Consider the following 25,295-nt stretch of genomic DNA (forward strand, 5'->3'; position numbering starts at 1 on the left):
GATGTGGAGTGTGGAGTACAACATTTCGCATTGTTTTTTCACTTCTGTAAAAGCCTTTACAGTGCTACAGAGAAGTTTTTTAGTTTTAATGTTTGGATCTGAATCTGAGACTGGAGTTGAGTTTTATACAGTTGGCATGGGAGCAGCTGAACAAACTGATTAGAGCTTGAAGTGTTTTGTGGAGCTGAAGTAATGTTATTATCTTTTACTGTGTGCTTGTGTATGATTCGAATAACTAATAAACCCAAACTTGAAATTTAAATTCAGGTTGGTGGATGACACTGTTTGGTTAAATGCATGCAACTTATAGCAAATAAGTACTTAAAAAGTTAATAAGCATTTTAAGATGCTTAGCGAATTCTAAAATTGGGCGTTGCGTGATAAGACATCCCTATTTTTTGGGGTCCTGTGTCTGACTGCTTTGAATGTTTTACAGGACAATCAAAACACCTTGCAAATTTGTTAAGTACAGTTGTATTATTATTGATGTTCTCATAATTATATTGTTTTATTTTTGTAATATGGTTTTGTAAAGACATAATTTTGCTATTTGAAATGGTTACTATTGTATTACATTTTATTGGATTGTATTAAAACCAGTTAATGTCAGTTTGAAACGCAAACATCATAATTATTATTAATTATAAAAATAGTATATGGAACCACTTCAATTAAAACTCAAAAACATACAAAAATGTATTGTTCCCATTTTTTTTAATTCATAGATAATAACAAGTGAGATTTCAATTATATTTTGAAGACTGAACTGGGAAATATCCCCATTTTCCATTTTAGATATTCTAAAATGTGAACCATACAGTGACCTTTCACTTGCAAAACTACTTTCACACTGTATCATTTTCTAACTGCAAGCTCAAAAAAGCTGAAAAGTAAACCTCCTTCATTCTACATAAAACATTTTTTTCTTCTTCTAGTATGTTATTTATTTATTTTTATTCAGCTAATACTTTTCTAAGAGGAAAACACCTAAAATATTAGAATATTTAATGGTGACACAAATGAAAGGAATTACATTGCCCATTGTTTGGTATAAGAACACATTTTGCAGTGAAGGAAACCCCCCAACTGTCCAGCAGGTGATTCTTTTCAAATATGAGTCAGCAACATGACCACATTAATGGCAGACCTACAGAAAATATATAAAAAATGCAGCTCTGATTACAGTCATGTACAGTTTGCTGCAAAGCACCAGAGGATATTCACTAGAACTTCTGGACAAAGTCTTCCTGCTAGATGAGTCTGGGTGATGTAACAAAAAAAAAACGGGTGTAGCCATTTGTTAAACATGTTGGAATAGTTAAGGAATGTTTGAATGCTGGTTTATTTGGCTCTCTGAACTAGAATCTATGAAGTACAAAACCTTATAGCTGTAACAGATGTTTTGTGTAATCAAAAAAAGCTTTTGAGTCACAGGCTTGGTTGCTATATGATTGTGCAACCAAGTATGGAATTTGATACTTTTAAGAATATAATTACAGAATGACTAAATACTTTTGGTGGCATCATTTTCCTTGTCATTTCCACACTATCCACTCAACATAAAATAAATATAGGTGACTAAACATGAGATGAATATGCATCAATTCAAATCTGAAATATATGTTTCTTACTGTATATACCGTGACTCATTGTGAACCATGGGGACTTTCCCATCACCACTGCAATGCATTGAAAGAAGGTACACCTGTATGTTTTAGATTACTAAATGATAGAATTCAGAAAGCCCCTTGTTTATGCCTATGCAATCTCAAGTTTAGTATATTTCAACCATTTTGGGTTTTTTTGTGACTCAAGATACGCACAATACTGCACCCTAGGGGTCGTACGTAAAGTTTAAATGTATTATAAATAAATCGTTTTATGTTAGAGAACGCTTAACAGAATGCGGTTCAGAAAGCCCCTTGTTTATGCCTATGCAATCTCAAGTTCAGTATTTCAACCATTTTGGGTTTTTTTGTGACTCAAGATACGCACAATACTGCACCCTAGGGGTCGTACGTAAAGTTTAAATGTATTATAAATAAATCGTTTTATGTTAGAGAACGCTTAACAGAATGCGGTTTCATTTAATTTTAGACGATTAATACCTGATTAATACCTTTCCTTTTTGTAATATTTAAAAAATATATAATAAAATAATTATAATAAATGAATAAAAAAGCGTGTTACGGATTTATCACAGTGTTTGAGCTAATTATTGGCCTTTTAAGCACAAACGTTTCATGCTACTGTTAACTATTATTGATAAATCCAAACTAACATTTCTTACTCAAAAAGAATAAAAAGCTAGGTTCCACCGAGATTTGAACTCGGATCGCTGGATTCAGAGTCCAGAGTGCTAACCATTACACCATGGAACCACGTTACCAAGTGTTTGAAATCTACGCTTTTTGATGACTAGTTGTGAAATATGTGGTCGCCTTTGTTGTTAGTTAGTTTTTTCCTCCAAACCGCCACCACGCTACCAAGTGTTTGAAATCTACGCTTTTTGATGACTAGTTGTGAAATATGTGGTCGCCTTTGTTGTTAGTTTTTTCCTCCAAACCGCCATCACCAAGGAAGTATGACCTAAACAGCCACATACAAGCCTAGTTTGAAAATAACTCTCACGAACACAGTGGTACGCCACAAACCTCACTGCAGGACATATTTCATATCACTCTCTTGCTATGTTCCCCCTTAATGAAAGTAGTGTTTTCTGTTGTACCAAAAAAGTATTTAATTTCTGACAAAGCACATATTTCATAATAAAACATATTAAACTTTAAAATTAGCATTTAAAACACGAAAGCACGAACACACGACCATTTTTATTGTTGTTTAGCAAAATGTGATAAATCAGCTAGACGTTATAACTGTACTGTATTCAGAACAAACCACACTTAAACCACAATAAATACAAGATATTCGCTGGATTCAGAGTCCAGAGTGCTAACCATTACACCATGGAACCACGTTACCAAGTGTTTGAAATCTACGCTTTTTGATGACTAGTTGTGAAATATGTGGTCGCCTTTGTTGTTAGTTAGTTTTTTCCTCCAAACCGCCATCACCAAGGAAGTATGACCTAAACAGCCACATACAAGCCTAGTTTGAAAATAACTCTCACGAACACAGTGGTACGCCACAAACCTCACTGCAGGACATATTTCATATCACTCTCTTGCTATGTTCCCCCTTAATGAAAGTAGTGTTTTCTGTTGTACCAAAAAAGTATTTAATTTCTGACAAAGCACATATTTCATAATAAAACATATTAAACTTTAAAATTAGCATTTAAAACACGAAAGCACGAACACACGACCATTTTTATTGTTGTTTAGCAAAATGTGATAAATCAGCTAGACGTTATAACTGTACTGTATTCAGAACAAACCACACTTAAACCACAATAAATACAAGATATTAACATATAAACACTATACACAGTACATTTTTACATTACAATGGTATCTCATCTTAAACTTAATGAAAGCTTTTTGTTAAAAAATACAGTCAAATGAAATTAAATGAATATTATAACAAGGCATTTATTTTGACAGTCTGTAAAGGCTCTAACCCGGAACACTTCGGGAGATGCTCTCTGCTGGTTCGCCTGCTTGCTAACTTGCTAGCATGGCTACAGCCTAATCACAAATACACTGCAGTGCAGCTGCGGAGAGGACAGGGTCGGCTCCACTTTTCCTTCACATTCTTCCATTGTTTGCGCTTTTGTTTTAACCGAGATGGGGACGCGAGATGACGAATATGACTACTTGTTTAAAGGTGAGTACAGAATACATTTGTCTCGAGTGTACAAGTTAAAGCGGCTCTGATAATCGCGGTTATTGTTAGTTAGTGTGGTTTTATATTAAACACTAAAGGCCAGCTAACCGGCTAGCTGGTTTCCAACAGCCCAAACAAACGCCTGCTCCCCGGCTGAAAAAGTATCATTTTAGTGTTTGTTGGTTAATGTGAAATATTCCTCCGTTAGAGCACACTGAGTTCATATGGGTGATGGTTATCACATAAAACAGTTTACCGTAGATCGGACCACACCTTGAAGCGGCTAGCTGAAGTTAGCCGAGACTGTCGCCGGAGGAGTTTAACGGAGCAGGCGGAAATTGGAAACGGCCTGTTTTTCCCGATTGTTTTTTTCCAAGCATGTATGGCTTTCTTTTTTTCTGCGGACGACAAAGGAGATATTTGGGATAACTTAAACCACCATTCACTTTCATTATATCTTCTTCAGTACAGTTAAAGTGAACGGTGAGTGAAGCTGTCATTGCGCCTAACATCTCCTTTTGTGTTTTATCGACGAAAATAAAGTAATACGGATTTGGAAAAACGTGAATAATGACGGACTTTACATGTTTTGGTGAACTGTCTTTTAAAAATGGCTAATTGTTTGTGTCAGGTTATTGTTATTGTCTTTTTAAGTAAATATAAGGTAAGGTGTCAGGTGACGCGGCCTCTTTTTGCGAACGTATGTTGCTTTTCCTTCATGAAAGCATATGAAACTTTTGTCTTTTTGGGACAAGTCCCTGAGACAAGTTGTGTTTTCCATTTTAGTGATCTTTGCAGTGCATTGTTCCAGCAGGTTGTGAGGTTTCACTCCTGTGAGACATGTTGTGTCATCAGTTAGGAAATTACGTGCTGACATGTGATTCGTAGTAAACTACCTCTCTAATCTAGTAGTTTAGTCATGTTCAGTGTATGTCTTAAAAATAAGATTAGAACATTTCTATAAGTCCACAATCTCCAACAAGTTTGTGTCAGAGCCATGTTACCAAAAATGGTCATCTCTCCAACAATGACATTTTTTGCCACTTATTTAAATGCACTTCACTTTTAAATCGGGCTGTGGCATCTGGTTGCGACACAAGCACTCAATTTCCTAATGTGAAGAGGTTTGTTCCTTTCTTTTATTTTAGACAGAAGTACCTTTGATTTATCACGCACACTCCCATTTAAAGGGATAGTTCACCCAAAAATTAAAATTCTGTCATTTACTCAACCTCATGTCATTCAAAACCCATAAGACTTTGGTTTATCTTTGAAACACAAAATTAAAATATTTTATAATGAAACCTGAGAGATTTCTGTTCCTCCGTTAAAAGACCACGTAGGCCTAACTAAAACATGGTTCAAAAACTGACATAGCAAACAAGTCTTCTGAAGAGACACAATTGCTTTATGTAATTTAGTCTTTTATTCATATCTAAATATTGATCAATGCATGTATATAGAGTTTATCAAATATGGTAAACACGGACCGTGCTTGTTTCTCAACTGGCAACGTTTTGATGCAATGGACGGAAGGTTTGATTAAAATGTCTTCATTTGTGTTTTGAAGATGTGGAAAATTCTTATGGGTTTACATGAGGGTAAGAAAATGATGACAGAATTTTAATCTTTTGGTGAACTAACCCTTTAAAAAGAGGTCTGATGTCCTGATGTCAGATATGAAACCCTGATGTGTTTTATTTTGAAGTGGTGCTGATCGGAGACTCTGGTGTGGGGAAAAGTAACCTGTTGTCCCGTTTCACCCGAAATGAATTCAACCTTGAAAGCAAAAGCACTATTGGAGTAGAGTTCGCTACACGTAGCATTCAGGTGGATGGAAAGACGGTGAAAGCTCAGATCTGGGACACAGCTGGACAGGAACGCTACCGGGCCATCACTTCAGCGTAAGGCTCTTCAAATGTCAAAAATATTATTCCTCATATTACAGATAACCGTTGATATTTCTTAATTTGTTCTTTTTGAATAAGTCTAAAGGTCAATTACCAGCAAGGACGATAAGTGTGACTTGTGAAGTTTTAATAAACATTCTAAGCCTGGAAGTCCACACCACAAAATCACAACAGTCACAATAACAAAATATAATGTAGAATCACTTTCAGAATATTTCTTTTTCCAGTTGAAGAATGTGATGGTCAGAATCCACCTGACTTTAAAGAGCTCAAGCATTTAAAATGGCACATGAGATAACTGCTATGAATGATGATGATAAACACAAAGTTATTGTGAGTTGGTGTGAATGCAATAACTGTATAGTGAACATTATAGTTATTTTTATAGATATTGTTTTGAGTGTGAAACGGCCTTAACTCAGTGTTCAAAGTCAACGTGAAAATCTTCAAGAAACACCTGAAAACTCATCTCTTCTGTCAGCATCTGACTGCCTCATAAAAAAAAATAAAAATCTGTGCCTTCACTTTTTCTATTCTCTTAATATCCTTTATCCCTTCCTGTCCTAGCATTTACTATTTTGAACGATGACTGAAACCTTGTATAATGGGCACGTCTCGTGTTTATTGGCATCTTAAGATAGCCGCTTGTTGTATTCCTCAACTGTAAGTAGCTTTGGATAAAAGCGTCTGGCGAATGAATAAATGTAAATGTAGCACTCCCAACTCATATTAGCATAATCTGATGTATTTTTGAGTGAAACGTAGGAGGAGTCTGTGACCACCCCAAAACAAAAGTTGTTTCAGAAGTGTTTACATGACTGATTGACATAACTGAGTAGGAAGTCAAATATTTGTATTTTAATTGCAATAACCATTGAATTACTCAAATTAGAATCAAGAAGTGTGCATTTTGATTTCATGTTGACTTTTAAGCGTGCTCATTGAGCTTACTCTTCACTTTACCATCTACTTTTGATTTATTACCCATGTTGGTCTACAGGTATTACCGGGGAGCTGTTGGGGCCCTTCTAGTGTATGACATCGCCAAGCACCTGACCTATGAAAATGTGGAGCGCTGGCTTAAAGAGCTGAGAGACCACGCAGACAGCAACATAGTCATCATGCTCGTGGGCAATAAAAGCGACTTGCGTCACCTTCGAGCCGTGCCCACCGACGAAGCACGTGCATTTGCAGGTTGGATCCACAGTAAACTCTTACAAGTAGACCTTTAACTCCTGATAAATTACAGGAAGTGTGTATAGCCAGGGCTTCTTTAGTTTCTTTGTGTACTTTGTTAATTGTTACCATGTCCATTAATGTATGTCCCCTCATGTTTGCAGAGAAAAATGGTCTGTCCTTCCTAGAGACCTCAGCCTTGGATTCCACTAATGTAGAGACCGCTTTTCAGACCATCCTGACTGGTGAGTGTGCTTTGAAGGATGATAAACTTTTTTATTTTTGTAATGAGGAATGCATGAATAAGGAAATCCGCACTAAACAAGCTTGAGGAAGCGACTGTGTGTTTGTCAAAAAGGAAAAGAAAGATTGTAAATGATTGGCTGAAGGCCATATCCTTATGAATGACTCATCAAAAGCCCTGCTTTGGTCGGCTAGGTTTCTCTAGCCTGACGTGACTGCAATAGAGAGTTTCGGTCTTCTTTTGCTCCTCTGTTCGGCTCCTGGCATCTGCAGAGGAGGAACAAATAATAAATGTTATAAAAGCATCGCAGTCCGTTGCGATGCTATAATTGCGTTCGCCCCTGACATCCAGTAATAACTGTGGGGTTTATAGGCTTTTATGGCAACACAAAGTCCGTATTCATTACCAGTTCCTGGATTGTTGGCAACGTCTTAGCATTAATATCTCTTTCCGTTCTGCAGAAATCTACCGGATCGTATCCCAAAAGCAGATGTCTGACCGCCGAGACAATGACATGTCACCAAGCAACAATGTGGTGTCCATCCAGGTGCAACCTACTGAGAATAAACCAAAGATGCAGTGCTGCCAGAGCATCTAGCGGCACCCGTCCCGTCCCGTACCCTCCCCCAACCACCCACCTGCAACACCCCCCTCCTCTTCAAGACTGCTTTGGGTCTGAGATGCAGCTGCACAACTAGGCTTGAGCACAGAGGCTGGTTCCAAAAGCTGGAATCTCAAAGGGTCACCACCTGCAGTCTGGACTAAGCTTGTTTTTTTGTTTCGTTTTTCTCCTTCCTGCCATGGTAGGCTTTTATATTGCAGAATTTTAATAATCATTTGTGCCGATCTTCACTGAAATGTCTTATATATTATAATTTCATTCGTAAACGTGTGAGGTTCGCTTATGTATGTCTTTAGTAGCAGCCCCCTTGTCACTCGCGTGTCTGGGGTGGAGGGGAGAAACGTGCAGTATTGGAGGTTTTGCTATATTTAATGTGATTGTAGAGAGATGATGTACCTGATAGATGTTAGATGACGATTAGGGCCCAAAGACCACAGGCTTCACCTTTCAGCCATCTTCCAAGTATGATTTACATCGCATGTACAGTCCCTTCACGCACTTGGCACGGGGAACATCGCGTCACGTTCTTGATTTCACCATCAGGCCAGTGGAAGAGGCCTTAAGGCATATAGCTACCGCGCTATTTTCTCATCACCTTCACGTGCTTCGAGGTAGAATATTGGTTTTAGTGCCTTTTTTTCTGATGGAAAGTCACACACACGGACGCCTTCACGCATGCGCTTAAAACGCAGCACCTCTTCAGCTACCCGTGCCGGTGCAAACTGTAATGTAGTCTAACACAAACCTTTTTTTTTTGTATTCCAGCCCTTGTCTACATATAGCAAAAGTTCAGTTTGTAGAAACAATAATTGATAATGCAAAAAGAGGGGAAAAGTACTTCAGCGAACAGGCAAAAGTTATCTTCAAAACACTACCACAGACCTATTCAGTATGAAACAAGGGAATAGAGACTAAACGTAACATTCTCTTCGCGTCACAACCTCGAACCCATTGTACTTTTGCAGGTCACGCTCTGTCGTTAAAGTCAGAACAAGAAAAACACGCAGCGGTGAATGGCGGCCAGCTGACGGCCACATCCCATGAGAGCACTCTAGGGAATAGACTGGATACTTTTTCTTTTCGTTTTTGCACTGAATGCATTGAATCTCTCCCGGTTTGACTTAGCGCCACTACAGTTAATGATCTTAAGACCTGTAACTTGTATTTATTCTGTGGTAGTCACTTGAATCGAGTTGTTAGCCTTTAGTCTTCGTGGCGAAGTGGTGGGACTCTTAAATGTTAAGACACAGTGTGATCATTTATGAATGTATTATATGTTTTAGCCTATGAAAAAGTCGTTGTCCTGAGTCCAGCAGATGGGGAAACTACCACAAGCTGTGATGCTCGTCTTCGCTTAATGGCTGTCTAATAAAACTTACTCCGTGTGACACAAAATATCAGTAAAGACTGAACTAATGCATGTTATATAACGGTCACCACGGGTGACCTCGGAGCGGAGGAATACTGTAGACCTCAGTATCTTAGTCTGCAACCCTGAAGTCATTTATTTGCTGGAAATTTCACTTTGGTTATCGATCCCCCTGACTTTAATTACCCCAGCCCTAGGTGAAACAACATAGTTTGCTATGATCATTCTCAGCAGTATCAGAACACATTCCAGGTGGAATTGAAGGCCCTTAAAGGCTGCAATGTAATTAGTGAATCAGACTGAACCGAACGAACCGACATAAGTGCATGTGAGTCATTTTACTGTTTTTAGTCTCCTGTATCTAATAAGGTAAAACTCTAGGTCTTCTAAGCAGCACATCGAGGTAATACAGTACTTATCGCCATCAAAAGGAAAAGACCTGGTGATTATACACGTGTCAGGGTCTGCTTGTGCTCGTTTAGGACCCTGACTCTGATTGTATGACTGTTCTTTAAAGGCAGGGGTCTCTGGTGCTAACGGGGGCCAGTGCCAATGATGTGAGGGTACAGATGGCACAACTATGACCTGCCCATGCACTGCACATAGCTGGTGTGTCCTAGTAAGATTACCCGGATATTACTTTTCTGACTGTCGGCTCTTTCACGTATTGCCTCGAGAACTTTATTTCTTTTTTTTGTCTGCAATGTACTGTGATTTATTTTGTATTATGATTATACTATTACTCTGTCCACTGTAATTCCAATTTAAAAGAGCAAATAAAATATGTAGTTAATTCAAAGTTTGGCTTATACTGGTTTTTGTGTGTGTTTGAAGTAATAGTTTACCCAAAAATGAAAATCTACCCTCAGGCCATCCAAGATGTAGACGAGTTTGTTTTATCTCTTCTGGCCAAAATTCATAACTTCCATAATCCATAATGACGCTTCCTCCAGTGAAAAGTCTATCCCCTGTTGTCTTCTCACATCAAAATCCACCAAAATAATTTGTTTAGATCTGTTTTGGCTTGTAACCAGTGCTTGATCTGTGCCTATTTCTCTCCTGATTCAGATGAGATGACTTTTCCACTGGAGAAAGCAATGTTATAGATAGAAGACTCATATTTTAGTTGAAAGCAACATGGCTGACATTGAAAACGCCTCGATGGATTTGTTTCTTGCAAACACGCAGCTTTTCACTTCACAATCCAATACTTGTGGATTATTGTGAAGTTTTTATCAGCTGTTTGGACTCTCATTCTGACGCCACCCATTCACTGCAGAGGATCTATTGGTGAACAAGTGATTTAATGCAAAATTTCTCCAAATCTGTTTTCATAAAAGCAATCATCTACATCTCGGATGGCCTGAGGGTGAGTAAATTTGAAGGACATTTTTTTTTTTTTTGGGTTAACTTTTTTTTTAAAAGCTCAGAGTCGTCATGTAAGAGTTTTTTAACCTCATTAACCACTGCTGCTATGTTCTCTGTTACTTTATTCCTTATTTTTTGGTATATTTTATTTCAGTTCCTTAAGGCATGACCACTAAGTCCTAATTTCTTAAGTTAGTAAAAGCAGTTGGTTTATTCAAAAGGGAGCGGTTGTATGTAACAATGTTCAGTACAGATCTGGCAATAATTATTTTCATAATGGTTGGCCAATATTAAAATCATGTGATCAAGAATCCGTATTTTAAAATGCTACAAGCGAATTTAGGCATCACAACATTATAATGCACAGTATAAAAAAGGATATTGATTTCAGATTACATTTAACATTATTGTTAAATTATTATTATTTTTATATTTACTTTAAGGTAAACGTAAACTTTTCTTGGGACAGACCATAATAAAATTTAGTGGTTAATAATACACAAAAATTTGACTGTCGAACAACTCGATTAAGTACTCAGAGTGAAGTATGTGTACTGTCCTTAGGACAAGTTTAAAATTAGGACTATATATATTTTTACAAGAAAAAATCTAACGGCAATTAAACAAAGAAATGAAATAAACTGAGTATTCTGGAACAAATCTTAAAAGTGCGATAGCAGCCACTATTGATCTGTAGAGCTGGTAGGATTGATGAAATGCATTTTTTTCCCTTTTATTTATGAATGATTGTCACTATGTTATTACTATTATATGGGAATGCAGCCACTTTAGAACAAAACCCAAATCAAAGCTTCAAAGCTGTAGTCATCAAACAAACCGAAACACAAGGAATGGGACACATCTCCAAGTCTATTTATACTAAACTTTTCAGGACACGTATGAGGTCTCGTCTTGTCATGGAGTCTATTATGACATAAGAGCTAACATAATGCAGACTTTATATATTAATACTGTGCACGAATAGCACAAGCACATGAAAATAATTGGTCACTATGGTTATCATCATTTGTTCATGCTACTTTTTTCCCGTTTAAATATGATTACCTTTTACACTACAAAGAAAAACATCACTTGCACAAACAAGGTATAAATAAACATCATAAATACAGAACCACAACTTAAAAACCCAGAGGATCTATTGGTGAACAAGTGATTTAATGCAAAATTTCTCCAAATCTGTTTTCATAAAAGCAATCATCTACATCTCGGATGGCCTGAGGGTGAGTAAATTTGAAGGACATTTTTTTTTTTTTTGGGTTAACTTTTTTTTTAAAAGCTCAGAGTCGTCATGTAAGAGTTTTTTAACCTCATTAACCACTGCTGCTATGTTCTCTGTTACTTTATTCCTTATTTTTTGGTATATTTTATTTCAGTTCCTTAAGGCATGACCACTAAGTCCTAATTTCTTAAGTTAGTAAAAGCAGTTGGTTTATTCAAAAGGGAGCGGTTGTATGTAACAATGTTCAGTACAGATCTGGCAATAATTATTTTCATAATGGTTGGCCAATATTAAAATCATGTGATCAAGAATCCGTATTTTAAAATGCTACAAGCGAATTTAGGCATCACAACATTATAATGCACAGTATAAAAAAGGATATTGATTTCAGATTACATTTAACATTATTGTTAAATTATTATTATTTTTATATTTACTTTAAGGTAAACGTAAACTTTTCTTGGGACAGACCATAATAAAATTTAGTGGTTAATAATACACAAAAATTTGACTGTCGAACAACTCGATTAAGTACTCAGAGTGAAGTATGTGTACTGTCCTTAGGACAAGTTTAAAATTAGGACTATATATATTTTTACAAGAAAAAATCTAACGGCAATTAAACAAAGAAATGAAATAAACTGAGTATTCTGGAACAAATCTTAAAAGTGCGATAGCAGCCACTATTGATCTGTAGAGCTGGTAGGATTGATGAAATGCATTTTTTTCCCTTTTATTTATGAATGATTGTCACTATGTTATTACTATTATATGGGAATGCAGCCACTTTAGAACAAAACCCAAATCAAAGCTTCAAAGCTGTAGTCATCAAACAAACCGAAACACAAGGAATGGGACACATCTCCAAGTCTATTTATACTAAACTTTTCAGGACACGTATGAGGTCTCGTCTTGTCATGGAGTCTATTATGACATAAGAGCTAACATAATGCAGACTTTATATATTAATACTGTGCACGAATAGCACAAGCACATGAAAATAATTGGTCACTATGGTTATCATCATTTGTTCATGCTACTTTTTTCCCGTTTAAATATGATTACCTTTTACACTACAAAGAAAAACATCACTTGCACAAACAAGGTATAAATAAACATCATAAATACAGAACCACAACTTAAAAACCCTTCAAGGCCTGCTAACAGATGTTTTAAAAATGTAAACATACAAAGATGAAAAACTAAACATGATAGCTTTGAAAAGTGTCAACTTAATCCCACGTTCATAAAACGTACACACCCAAATAAATGATGATAACAGTCATAAACTCCTATGTACAGTAGAAAGCACCAGGTTGCAGTGTAGCTCATGTTGACCCAGGCTCTCCTCATAAACCTTTATAAATATTTCTCGGTAGGTTTATAATAAGTGGTAGATAAATGGTCGGTTCTCGCTCATCTCACATTATGTTTTGGTAACCATCTTTACACAATAAGAAGTCTTATTATTTCTTATTGAAACCATGCTTTGTCACCAATACCTTGAAGTCCAGACTTTTTTTGGGGGGGGCTCTCGTTTTCAAGATCGATGCCAACTCCAAATGAAAAGTTCTGAATCATTGAGTCGCATTGATGATCTGTTCCAGTATGCGGAGCTCTGGTTTTTAAGTTTCAACATATCGTAAGTTTCCATACGAAAGCGTCTCAAACACTCCCTTTATTCCCTCTAAAAGTCTTTTCAGAGACCTATAAACAAAGAATGCTGCTTTTATATGCACAGCTTGTTATAAAACGCCTCTGAGAAGGATGGTGAATAATTGCTGGTGTCCAAATCTGTTCTTGTTTTGATGTACAATTCAATTCCCACAATCCTCCAGAGAGGAATACTCTCTTCTCCTGTGTCATGTCCGGTATGTCATGCATCTGTACTTGAATGATTGTTTAAGAGAAAGAGAGATTTTAAAAATCGAGGTCCTTGCATCTGTTTTTGGGCTGGGTAGGACTGGGCTCTACAGCAGGGAGCTCGGGGGGCTCTCTGGAGGGGGTGGGGTGTGTGTAGGGCTGTGGCGCATTGGCAGGATGTCGTAGTGGCTGGGAATGTGGCTGTTCCACGGGAGGTCATAAGGACTCTGCGAAAATCCGGTCGCCAGGCCGTTGGGTCCTTGAAGAACACTCACTGTCGGTTCTGAGGAAGAAGGGTGTCGAGGGGTGAGCGGCTCGATTTCTCAAACTCTCTCTGAATCTTTAAATCATACTGTAGCTCTGTCTATAGCATGCAGTAGATTATATTCTAAAGATGTTTTTTTTTTTTTATCTTTCTCATTAGATATTTTTACATAAATTGGGGAAATACAGGTGCATCTCAATAAATTAGAATGTCATGGAAAAGTTCATTTATTTCCGTAATTCAACTCAAATTGGTATGGCAACATTTACACTTTCTTTTTTATTACACTTCAAAATTAGTATTTTATAATAATATTATGACATCTAACTAAAATATATACACATACAAATTTATTTTATTTATAAATAAAATAAAAAGTAAACATACACCTGAATATGAAATACAAATTACATAAAAAAAATGAAAGTATAACTTCACAGCTCAGAATAATAGGCTTATTTATTTATGAATAAATAAGCCTATTGTTCTGAGTTACGCAGTTGTAATTTCTCTTTTTTAAATTTCTCTTTTTTAATTTATTAGCCTAATGAATGACACATGGCAACAGATATTTTCAGAACTATTTTGGACAAAGTTGATCTGTGAACAACAATGCAAAATCCCTGTCTTTCCTATAGGAATAACAATGCAATTTGTTTTTCTCATTAGTGAGAAAGTGAAGGACAGTGTTTCCATATGGCAACATTGTACTAACAACAAGAGACAAAGATGAGAGAATTGGAGACTTTCTATAAGAAGTAAGTCCCCATTTGCATTCATGAGACTCACCCACGTCATAGACGTTCCTGCTGGCAGTGGTCAGGGTTGTGCTAGTGCTGGAGCAGAAGGTCAGGTCTCTGTGAGCAGGTGACTTCATCTCCACGTAGCTGCTTTCAGTGTGCTTGCAGGCCAGGCTGGGTGGATCTCGGATGGTGGCGTATGGGTTCTCACTATTTAGGGAGCACGAGCTGGAGCTACACATGGAGGCCTTTATGTAATCTACACACATTACAGAAGAGATATTACTCATATTCATTTCACATCATCCTCTGGGAGAGACAAAATTTAATAAATGTTATTATTTGTACAAAGAGCTATAGGAAAATGAAGTTACGTTCTAGTCAAAGATGCAAAATAAGCACTTTTCCATGATATACTGTTTAGAACCTGCATCCCAGGGTAGATTTTCACAGTGAAATCCAGTTAGACGACACTGGAAAATCTTGTTACTGCAGCTAAGATCTAATGTAGCTGAAGAAGAGTTTGTGTAAAAGATTTGCAGGACGTATTACTTATGTACATCATCCGGAAACATAGAGGAACAGATCAAGTTCTCTCTGACACAACATGACTATTTATAAATCGGTTACACAGTTGAAAACGTAATGTATTTGTGAATGAGGCACATGCACATCCAGGTCAGCATGATCTCTATATTGCATCACTTCACTGACTCGAATAATCTTCGAAAGTAATTCTTAATTTACTGAGAGAACACAGTGGACCATAGCAAAAATGCGAAAGGACCTCTTGTGTATAGTTTGGTATATTCTTATTACAAGTGCAAATGTCCATCAGAGTTATTACCTTTGGCCATTCGAGTGGTTTTGTTGTCCCTCAGTGTAAGTGTGCCTCTTCTTGATACTCCTAATGAGGCATATGAACACACATTCTGAGTAATTCAGGATTCAACAACAGTATAAATAGCCAATGATAAACATCAGCAATGGGAAATCTCCACAGAAATGTCAAAATGACAAAGTGATGGGAACAGATAAGCTGCACTAATCAAATAGCATGTTGTAAAATATTCCTATATATACAGTATATAGTCTCTTGTGCTCACAGAGGCTTTATTTGTTTGATCAAACAGTGAAATATTATCACAATTAAAAAATATATTTTCATTTATTTTAAAATGTAATTTATTCCCATGATGGCAAAGCTATTACTACAGTCTTCAGTGTCACATGATCCTACAGAAATCATTCTAATATATATGAAGAGTTCATTTGCAAAAACAGATCATTTTCAAAAATCATGTTTTTTCATTGTGCATTCTAATTAATCTCAATCAAACTGCAGTTGGGTTATTTTGATTAGGTAAAAAAATAACAAAAACAGTACACCCATATCATGTAAACACAAGAGATAGAAAGTGTAAATGTTGCCATATGCCATTAATTTTGATTGCGATTAATCTCGATCAATCAATTTGATCGACTGATTTAAGGTATGAATATGATATATATTTAATATATATTTAACATATATTTAAATATGATATATATATATATATTTAAATGTATTTAATTAAAATTGTATATATATATATATATTTTTTAATATATTGATAGTACAATTTCTAGCACAAATGCCAACATTTCCTCATGTTGTCTCCAACCAATATCAGATTCTACTATAAACACCTTCGTAGACTACACTTTACTGTTGGATTTTTTGGCTTAATGGTGAATCTAAAGCACCAACAAAATATCGTTAACAGAAAACACAGATAGGAAGGCAGGTAAGCAAGATAAAAAGACAACACAGGAACGCCTGCACATACACATATAAAAGCAAAGTCAAGCTCTTAGCTCTTACCCAGCTTTGTCACTAATGAGTACTATGAGTTAACCTTTAACCAAATAACATCTCTAAATCACGTTTCTCAGCTGACTACCCAGAGATACTGACATGCCTTTAGGGTGACGTCAAGATCGATAAATGAAAATGCTCAAACAAAACACCCACCCCACACTGATAAAGCCAGTGCAATATTAATTTGGATTTTCTCTATGAATAGTCTCCATGGTGACATGACAGCAGTGGAGTTTCAGTGTACGCACACTGTTCAGTTGGGTTTTTCCTTTATACAAATGTGACGTAGTTTAGTCTGTTTAAAGAAAAGGACAATTTGTACTTTCACTTGATTTGACTTGAATCAAAACTGTTCTCATTGATTCCTTGTCTTATAGTAAACGATTCATCAAGAAGACAATGTCATTGTAATCTTCATCAAAATGTAACAATTCCTATAAAAGGATGAAATCACTGTCCCACTTTGTACTTGTGTTCACTGGCTCCATTTCACTTCCTCTATGGGCTTGTAACGGAACATGATTGAAATACCCAACCTCCAACCAGAGTCTCTGAGGCCCCGCATGCTCTGCTGAAGCCTTATCAGCAGACCTGCAGGTAGACATAATGGGGTGAGGTGGCTTGGGATGGGAAGTCAGAAAGGTAATGAACTCTCTCCCCCCTTAGTCTGAGTGACCTTGGATAATACAGGCAAAGTCTGACCTTCCAGCATGTGTGTGTGTGCCACCTAAAGTAAGGGGCTTATTAAAAACGCAGCAGGCGGAGGTCTTGCTCTGGTGCCAGAAGCACAGTCTGCTGTTCGTTACAACCCCCAGGAATGAGTAAGTAGTTTAATTCTCAGGTGCTTCAATGGAAAACAAATGTCTTATTTGTTTTGCTGAATAGGCTGAGCGGGGAGAAAAGAACGATATATCTGATCCATTTCAAATTGCATGAGTACTTGTCAGGCTTTGTCTGACGGGAACAGATAGAAGATGGTTTGAATAGGGGGTGAGATAAGAAATTAAGTGAGGACACTGACCCAGGTCATTGAGATTGCAGTACGCTCTCCATTCTGAACTGTTCCTGTCTCCTTTCTAAAAGGGAAAAAAGACAAAAAACATCAAAGACAATGAAAGATCATTACCCTGATAGCCTTGATGAAACAGTGTAATGCAGGGATTCGTGACCTTTTTTGGTCTGCGACCTATTTTTTATGTTCTGAAGTTGAAACCAATTGAATTAAGATTTGTCTTACAAGCATGATTACCTAACTAGAAAATTATATTTTCAAGAACAACAACACATTTTATAACGCAGTTTTATTGTTATTGGCTCTGTCGTATTGGTACTAATCCTGTCTAATGTATACTGCTGTTTAAAAGTTTGTGGTCAGTAAGATCTGAATGTTTTTGAAAGTCTCTTACACTCACCAAGGTTGCATTTATTTGATTGCACTTATGCTCACCAAGGCTGCATTTATTTAAACATAAATAAATAAATCAAAATACATAATAATATTGTGAAATATTACAATTTGAAAGAAGAGTTTTCTATTTCAATATATTTTAAAACTGCATTTTTCCAGTCTTCAGTTTCACATGATCCTTGAGAAATTATTCTAATGTGATAATTTGGTGCTAAAGAAATATCTTTTATAATGATCAATGCTGAAAACAACCGTGCTTCTTAATATCTTTGTGGAAACTCATACATTTTTTGAGCATTCTTTAATGAACAGAATTTACTTGAAACAGAAATCTTTGTAGCATTATAGATGTCTTCACTGTCACTTTTGATTAATTTAATGCATCCTTGTTGAATAAAAGTATTAATTTCTTAAAAAAGGGCCATGTTGTTGCATGTTTTTATGTAATATTCTAAGCACAAGAGCAGCTACTATGGCCATACAAATGATGCTTGAAAAAAATATTGTTTATCTGTCGAACCATCATGGAGTTGCGACCTCAAGGATGTGAACCTCGGTGTAATGCAAATGTGTCTATGTCCTGACCTTAAGAGCGAGAGTGCCGTCCAGGTTGTTTGTGATGGTGGACGAGATGTTGCACTGTGCCACAGTGTGGTAGCTGGGATTGGAGAAGCACTGGCCACCACTGCTGCTCTGAGACGTTTCTAAGGAAGAGAGCAAGGCAAAAGTATTCATAACTTCTGCATACCACAGTGTACAAGTTTACTAAACTCCTGTCTGATAATGCATGACATTCTGTTCCTGCAATAACAGAGTAGAAGAGGGCAGTTTAATGGACCGAAGTTCATGACACTTAATGGAATTGGTCAAGCCATTTATAGCCACATCATCAAAACTAGCCCATGCAGATGGGATAAAAAAGTGATCATAAATATGCAGTATTTTCACATGACTGAATACTTAAGTGAAGGTTATCAGCACTGTGATAACAATAATACAGTGCTGATACTGTTACTTTTACTTCCAGTTACTGAACAGACAAAAATGCCACTACACACCTTTCAAAAATATGTACTATATAAGTCATCAAACATTCATGGAGCATCTGAAGTTGTTCATAGTAGCTTATTCAATATTTGATTATTTGATGATTAGTCTCAAAGGAGGTTCTCACCAGAGAGGGAGTAGTCAGTGTTGGTGACACGCAGGGCTGGGGTGTACGAGACACTGGGCATTTCCTGGCCTTTGTCTCTCTGTCTCTGCCTGAACCAAACAAACAAGCTGAGCATGGCCATGATGATCAGCAGCAGGAAGATGATGCCCATCACAGCGCCTGCGGACTGCCGCTCTGAACCCAGAGAAGGACTGATCTTAGTATAGGGGTTCAGCTCCTCCATCACTAGAGCCGCTAGGACACAGAATATGATTATAGACCGGGTACAATAGAATTCTCAGGTACAATAGAATTATTTTGTGAGGAAAACGGGAGTGGTGCATCATGCAGTGGTCTGGGTGGTTGCCAGGGCATTACTATGCAGTTGCTAAGAGTCTGAGTGTTTGTTAGTGTGTTGCTATGCAGTTGCTAGGGTTTCCTATGTGGTTGCTAAGGGTTTGAGTGGGTGTTAATAGGTGCACAAATCGCGTACTTATGCACTATTCTATTATGGTTTGTAGTATAAATAGTGCAAGCAGTGTGTTCACACTGAAAATTCCAAAAAGAAAAAGTGCACACCCAGATGATGCACTTCAATAACCAGAAAAACAACGAAGTGTGGAATGTTGTACACTTCATGCAGTCAACTGTTGCAGCTGAGGGGCTATCAGATTCCACAATAACCTTATAAAATTCATGCACTACAAAATAACCAGAAAAACAACGAAGTGTGGAATGTTGTACACTTCATGCAGTTAACTGTTGCAGCTGAGGGGCTATCAGATTCCACAATAACCTTATAAAATTCATGCACTACATGGTTGAGTACATGGTGCATAAGTACATAGTGTATAAGTGCACAGTGTATAGTGCGTCATTTGGGACGCAGTTAGTGTGTTTTTATGCAGTTGCTAGTGTGTTGCTATTTAGTTGTTAAGGTGTCCTATGTAGTTGCCAAGAGTCTGAGTGGTTGTTGGTGTATTGCTATGTAGTTGCTAGGGTGTTATATGTGGTTGCTAATGGTTTGAGTGGTTGTTAGTGTATTGCTATGTAGTTGCTTTGAGTGTTCTATGTGATTGCTAACGGTTTGAGTGGGTTTTAGTGTGTTGCTATTCAGTTGTTAAGGTGTTCTATGCAGTTGCTAAGGGTCTGAATGGTTGTTAGTGTGTTGCTATGTGGCTGTACAAATTCTGAGTGGTTGTTAATGTGTTGCTATGTAGTTGCTAGCACCTTGCTATGTGGTTACTTAGAGGCCCAACTCTAAAACATATCAGGTTATTTTGTTCAGCATAAACTTATAGGATTTTTCCATAGTGTTTTTTTTCACCCCAGATTAAAAAGGACATAAGAAAGAGAGTGTTACCCTGGTCACAGCGGATTCCTTTGTATCCTGGGCTGCAGTAGCACGTTCCAGTCACATAGTCGCAGGTGGCGTTGTTCATACATTCACACAGCTGCTGACAGCCATAGCCAAACGTCCCAGGAGGACACTCTTTATAAAAACACATACACCAACACAATTAGCCAAACACCCCGGGCCAACAGCGTGTAAAACAAACACTCAGACACATGTTGTGATCGACTGCCTGGGATGGTGGATGAGGAACACAGTCACACACACACAGATCATCAATCACCATCATCATCAGGGCTGCTAAACGTCTCTTTCGAATTGACATTCTCACAACCCCCTAAGACAAGAACACACGCACTCTTAAAGAGGCTACAACACTCACTCTGTTCACAGTTGGTCCCAATAAAGCCAGTCCGACAGGCACATTGGCCAGTGATATGATCACAGTCAGCTCCATTTTGACAGCGGCACACCTCTGCACAGTCTCGCCCATAAAACCCTGAGGGACAGCCTGAAGGAAAGAGATATCCTGCTACATCACATTAACCTACAACACACAGTTGGTGTACGCTGATGGTGCCAGCAACAGGAACCCAGAGTGAAAGAGAAGCCCCGACATTCGAATTCCACAAATGACCAAAATTTGTTATTATAACATGTACCTAATTGAATTATATTAGCATGACAGTGTTTCCCTATTCACGACGGCCTCGTACACTAATAGCAATTCATAGACAAACACATGTACAGTACATAAACACACAAACACGCAAAGACAGTCTGGCCACTAAAGATAACAAGCCTACTGGAGCAAACATTGCAGCAAAACACAAACTGATTTCATCACTCCTCAAGAAAGAGTTTATATCACTGCCGTCATAAAAAAAAAAGTTTCAAACAGAGTGGCAGCAGAGGAGGGATCAAGAAATGATTGACGTAATGAATGAGAGATGGATTCTGTTTTTTTGCAGGCGTGATGTTGATGGTTTTTGATTTCAGCCTTGAGCAAGGTCATATAATGAGTTAAATGACTGATGTGAAAAAAAACGTGCATTTATTATTAAGGACCACTCAGTGGCATCATAACATCATGAGATTTCATAACTCCCTGGTGCAGTTCTGAAATACTGCCAACAGATGTCACTGTGTCACTTTATGTTCATTACGTGTGCGGGAGAGAGTGTTTGCATGTGTATAATAGTGGCTTGTTTGTGTATTTAATAACTATGAATGTGTGTGTACTTGTGTGTGAGAGAGACTCACGCTGCGTGCAGTAGAGGCCGGTCCAGCCCAGGCTGCACCTGCACTCTCCGTCGTAGGCACTACATTGGGCTCCGTTGTGACAGTTACACGAGTTCAAGCAGTCAGGGCCCCACTGGCCTATGGGACAAACTGCGGAGCCAGAGACATGTCAAATGAAGACTAAGAAACGTGTAAAACACGCGTCTAAACGCACATTTACAGGCCCCTAATTGACATAACGTATACAAAATGATGGATTTGATGTAAAATTTGCATGTTTTGTAAATAAAATGTGGTAGAGCGAAGATAAAGAGGAAATCACACCGAAATGAGGGCCATAGCTACAGTATAAGCTGAAATTGTCACTGTTGGGAATTAATAATTGAAATCCCTCAGCCAGTCCTCACCCCTTCACTTACAGCAAACAATGTTAGATTAACAGCATGAGAGGGGAGGGGGGGTGCGAGGGCGAGCGATAAATTCTCCGGGACATTGTTGCTCTCGTCTCTATTTCATATTGCCGCTCTCTTGCGCTGTGTAAATTATTGAGAGTGTGCTATCAAGTAATTTATTGAAGAAAGAAATTGTTGGTCTTGTGGGGTATTTGGCAAAGAAAAATGGATGTGGTCATGATTTACGTGGCACTATGCCATGAGACGTCCATGAAAGACAAATGGATGAAAATGGATGGGATAGAGCAGTAGGATAAAACACTAAGAGTGGGACAAATAAAAGAAGGTGGAACTGCAAATGCAAACAAAGAAAAGGACAAATTGGTTCGTACTCTGTGAACAGTCGTCTCCAGTCCAGCCTGGGAAACATTGGCAAGAGCCGTCAATGGGGTTGCAGGTGCCATTGTTAGTGCACACGCAGATCTCAGCACAGGCTTTCCCGTATTTGCCACTGGGACACACTGACGGGACAAAAACAGACATAACACAGACACAAACACAACACTTAAACCCGTGAGTCATTCATTCAATGGTAATCACAGCATATCTGGAGGATGCTAACAATGATTTTACTACTCCGAACACTGATCTTAGTTCACAATAATGTTATTGTGTTTTCGAGTTAAATATTTGCATTCAAATTACATATCCTTCTGAAATAGCTTTTGCTTTCAGTGAAATGAAGGTGAAGTGAAGACTCAGCAGCGGCACTAAACAAAATATAAAATTGTGAAATTATGAAAAATAATAATGATTACTTCCCAAACTCTAATACAGCCCCACCCCGTCAACCATTCTTTTGAAAAGACAAAATGCTCTTATATTCACCAAGGCTGCATTTATTTGATTAAAAATCCAGTACAAAACAGTAATATTATGAAATATGTTTTTTTTATTTTAATGTATTTCAAAATCTATTTCATATATTTTTCCCCCCATTTATTCCTGTGATGGCATGGCAAATCTGAATTTTCAGCAGTCATTGCTCCAGTTTTTAGTGTCACATAATTTACAGATTTGGTGTTTAAGAAACATTTCTTATTATGATCAATGTTAAAAATGGTTGGACTACTTAATATTTTTGTGGAATTGTGGAAAAACAGAAATTCATAGAAAATCTTATGTAACATTATAAATGTCTTTACTGTCACTTTTGATCAATTAAATGCATCTTTATTGAAGTATTAATTAAAAAAAAACAAAAACAAAAAAAACATTGACCTCAAACTTTTGAAATGTTGATTCAGTGATGTTAAATAATATTTCTGACATAAACTCATTCAGATGTTACCACATGAAGGATTTTTAGGTTAAGGTAATTATAGTGTCTCAATTAAACTTTACTGTAACATCTTTCAATTCACCTTTAAAACTTTTCAAAGATCATAATGCGTCATTGTAAGTTCTATAATAGTTCTGCATGAGTAGTAACTGATGATAAACCAGAGTGACACGTGCAGGAGTGATTGTAAGTCATGTCTGCGTGCACTTCAAAGCTGAATCACCCTTCAAACATGTGCTTCTGTCACACTGTCCAATTATCCATCTTTGCCAGCTTCGCTCGGCACCGTCAAGAATAGGGTCGACTGATGTACTACGAAATTAAAATTAGAGCTTGTGTACATTTTTAATAAAATGAATATTTCACTACGCTCTGACACTTGCCTCAATTAGAAATTTCGGTTTAGTTTAAAGCCCATCATGTTTTTCACCCCTCTCTATCCTCTAGTTTCGGTGAGTTCACAGCAAGGTACATACAATGGGATGCGTCCCTTGTGGAAGACAACATATATGTCTTCAGCTTCTCATGAGAGTTGAAATACGGCCACACAACAGAGTCAGATGTTGCAATCAGACAGTTCGTCCACTGAGGTGAAGCTGAAGCTAAATCTTTGTGCCACTGGCTTTTAATAATTATATTTCCACACTCTTCTCATTTTGTGGAAACTCTTTCAACTAACTCAAAGCTTCCTCTTATTAGTTAGTGGCCCCCTCATGTCACGAGCTCCATTTCATTCCAACTGTGACTAGCTGAAGTTCATTAGCTCGTTCTGAGACAGGTGAACGTGGGCTCAAGACATCGGAGGACACCGGCATAGACCAAACTACAAAAAAGTAGGTATGTGGGCTAGCCACGATCCCCCCGAGGCCTGCCTTTCTTCCAGTAATTATGATCTGGACAAATTAAAACAAGCCTTTTCTCAAACCTTTTCCTTCTTTTGCTTTAACATATTAAATATTTATTCACAAGACGGCTCTGAAAGCAATGAAAGTGAATTCTATATATTCATACGGCCTTTCCTTAATTAATGAAAAGACTGGTTAATTATTATGAGATGGTCTATCTATATTTCATCTGGACGTCTCAGTTGGGTGCTGTGGAGTGGGAAGTGAGTGTTAGGGTTTATTAGTTTGAGTTGAAAATCTGCCTCATTGACTTGAAACTTCACTCAGAATCCCGTAACTATGTATACTTGTATATAACTGTCAACATAGAGTGAATACTTACAGCGCTCTCTTCGGACAGTGAGGAGCTTCATTTGAAAAACTTTTAAAAAGTAAAAAAATCACAGTAGAGAAACGATCCCTTAAAAAAAGTATATGCAGGGTTTATTCTGGTCAAACCCTACTGGTAGAAAGTCATAACAATGACATTTTCATTGCATCATTCTCCATTGACAGCCATTCAAAAGTTACCATGCTTTCTGACGAAATAAATTTGTTTTTTAAGCAACATATATGCAGATATGTCATTATATTACAGTAGATGTTTTGCCATCAGCCAGAGATGGCAGATTTCAAACTGTGCACTTCTCAGGGAGGGGGTTATCCATATGCAGCACAGCTGAACGGGAATGATGAATGGGAATGTTAACGGATAGCTCTCTCCAGGTATTATAGGCCTCCTAGACGTAAATCTTGAAGCATGAAGTATATTAGTGGAAATTAACAAATTATTCTCTCTACGCTGTCTTTGGTTTTCCACAGGAGCTCAACAAAAATGGAAAGCGGTGATATCGACCTGACTCTTCAGTGTTTGTCTCGCTCAGAAGAATGAGCTCAGCAATATTCAGATTTCCTCTGAAGGTTATTTGTCAGAGTGTCAGTGATAATGCCAATTATTTTCAGTACGGCGGAGCCGCAGAGTCAGCGTGGCGTTCTGCGGATGGGCATGTTGCCAATGGCAGAGTGCACACACACAGAATGGTATAACATGCCATGCGGGTCGAGTACAGCTCATT

At 37.5% G+C, this 25,295-nt stretch overlaps 2 protein-coding genes and 1 non-coding gene across 5 annotated transcripts in view; 1 reads left to right on the top strand and 2 right to left on the bottom strand.

The window, feature by feature from the left end:
- Positions 1-2,309: 2,309 nt before the first annotated feature.
- trnaq-cug (transfer RNA glutamine (anticodon CUG)) lies at positions 2,310-2,381 on the bottom strand. The gene has a single exon. It is a non-coding gene; the product is annotated as a tRNA-Gln (tRNA).
- Positions 2,382-3,592: 1,211 nt separating this feature from the next.
- On the top strand, positions 3,593-9,906 carry rab11a (RAB11a, member RAS oncogene family). Its single transcript, XM_016483232.1, has 5 exons — positions 3,593-3,786; positions 5,495-5,690; positions 6,697-6,890; positions 7,037-7,117; positions 7,578-9,906. Exons 1-5 carry the CDS (start codon positions 3,747-3,749, stop codon positions 7,712-7,714), a joined length of 648 nt encoding a protein of 215 aa, XP_016338718.1. The 5' UTR covers positions 3,593-3,746; the 3' UTR covers positions 7,715-9,906.
- Positions 9,907-12,308: 2,402 nt separating this feature from the next.
- LOC107686294 (multiple epidermal growth factor-like domains protein 11) overlaps positions 12,309-25,295 on the bottom strand; it is a 128,516-nt gene continuing 115,529 nt past the window's right edge. For 2 of the 3 annotated variants that reach the window (XM_016483235.1, XM_016483234.1), the window contains 10 exons: positions 22,386-22,514; positions 21,623-21,751; positions 20,742-20,870; positions 20,369-20,497; positions 19,027-19,260; positions 18,438-18,556; positions 17,466-17,520; positions 15,431-15,490; positions 14,633-14,842; positions 12,309-13,861 (listed from right to left, as the gene is read on the bottom strand). In XM_016483235.1, coding sequence (XP_016338721.1) covers positions 13,686-13,861; positions 14,633-14,842; positions 15,431-15,490; positions 17,466-17,520; positions 18,438-18,556; positions 19,027-19,260; positions 20,369-20,497; positions 20,742-20,870; positions 21,623-21,751; positions 22,386-22,514 — 1,370 coding nt within the window. In that variant the 3' untranslated portion in view covers positions 12,309-13,685. The remainder of the gene's footprint in view (positions 13,862-14,632; positions 14,843-15,430; positions 15,491-17,465; positions 17,521-18,437; positions 18,557-19,026; positions 19,261-20,368; positions 20,498-20,741; positions 20,871-21,622; positions 21,752-22,385; positions 22,515-25,295) is intronic. The other variant, XM_016483236.1, reaches the window with a different exon arrangement.

This window comes from Sinocyclocheilus anshuiensis, unplaced genomic scaffold, assembly GCF_001515605.1.
Source record: "Sinocyclocheilus anshuiensis isolate Anshui unplaced genomic scaffold, SAMN03320099.WGS_v1.1 scaffold481, whole genome shotgun sequence".
NCBI lineage: Eukaryota > Metazoa > Chordata > Actinopteri > Cypriniformes > Cyprinidae > Sinocyclocheilus > Sinocyclocheilus anshuiensis.

What these genes read in the sequence shown, in the direction of transcription:
- rab11a (XM_016483232.1), top strand. Translation starts at nt 3,747, where the DNA reads ATGGGGACGCGAGATGACGAATATGACTACTTGTTTAAAG. An exon ending in ATATGACTACTTGTTTAAAG is followed by an intron (nt 3,787 to 5,494) that starts GTGAGTACAGAA and finishes TTTATTTTGAAG; the next exon opens with TGGTGCTGATCGGAGACTCT. An exon ending in TACCGGGCCATCACTTCAGC is followed by an intron (nt 5,691 to 6,696) that starts GTAAGGCTCTTC and finishes GTTGGTCTACAG; the next exon opens with GTATTACCGGGGAGCTGTTG.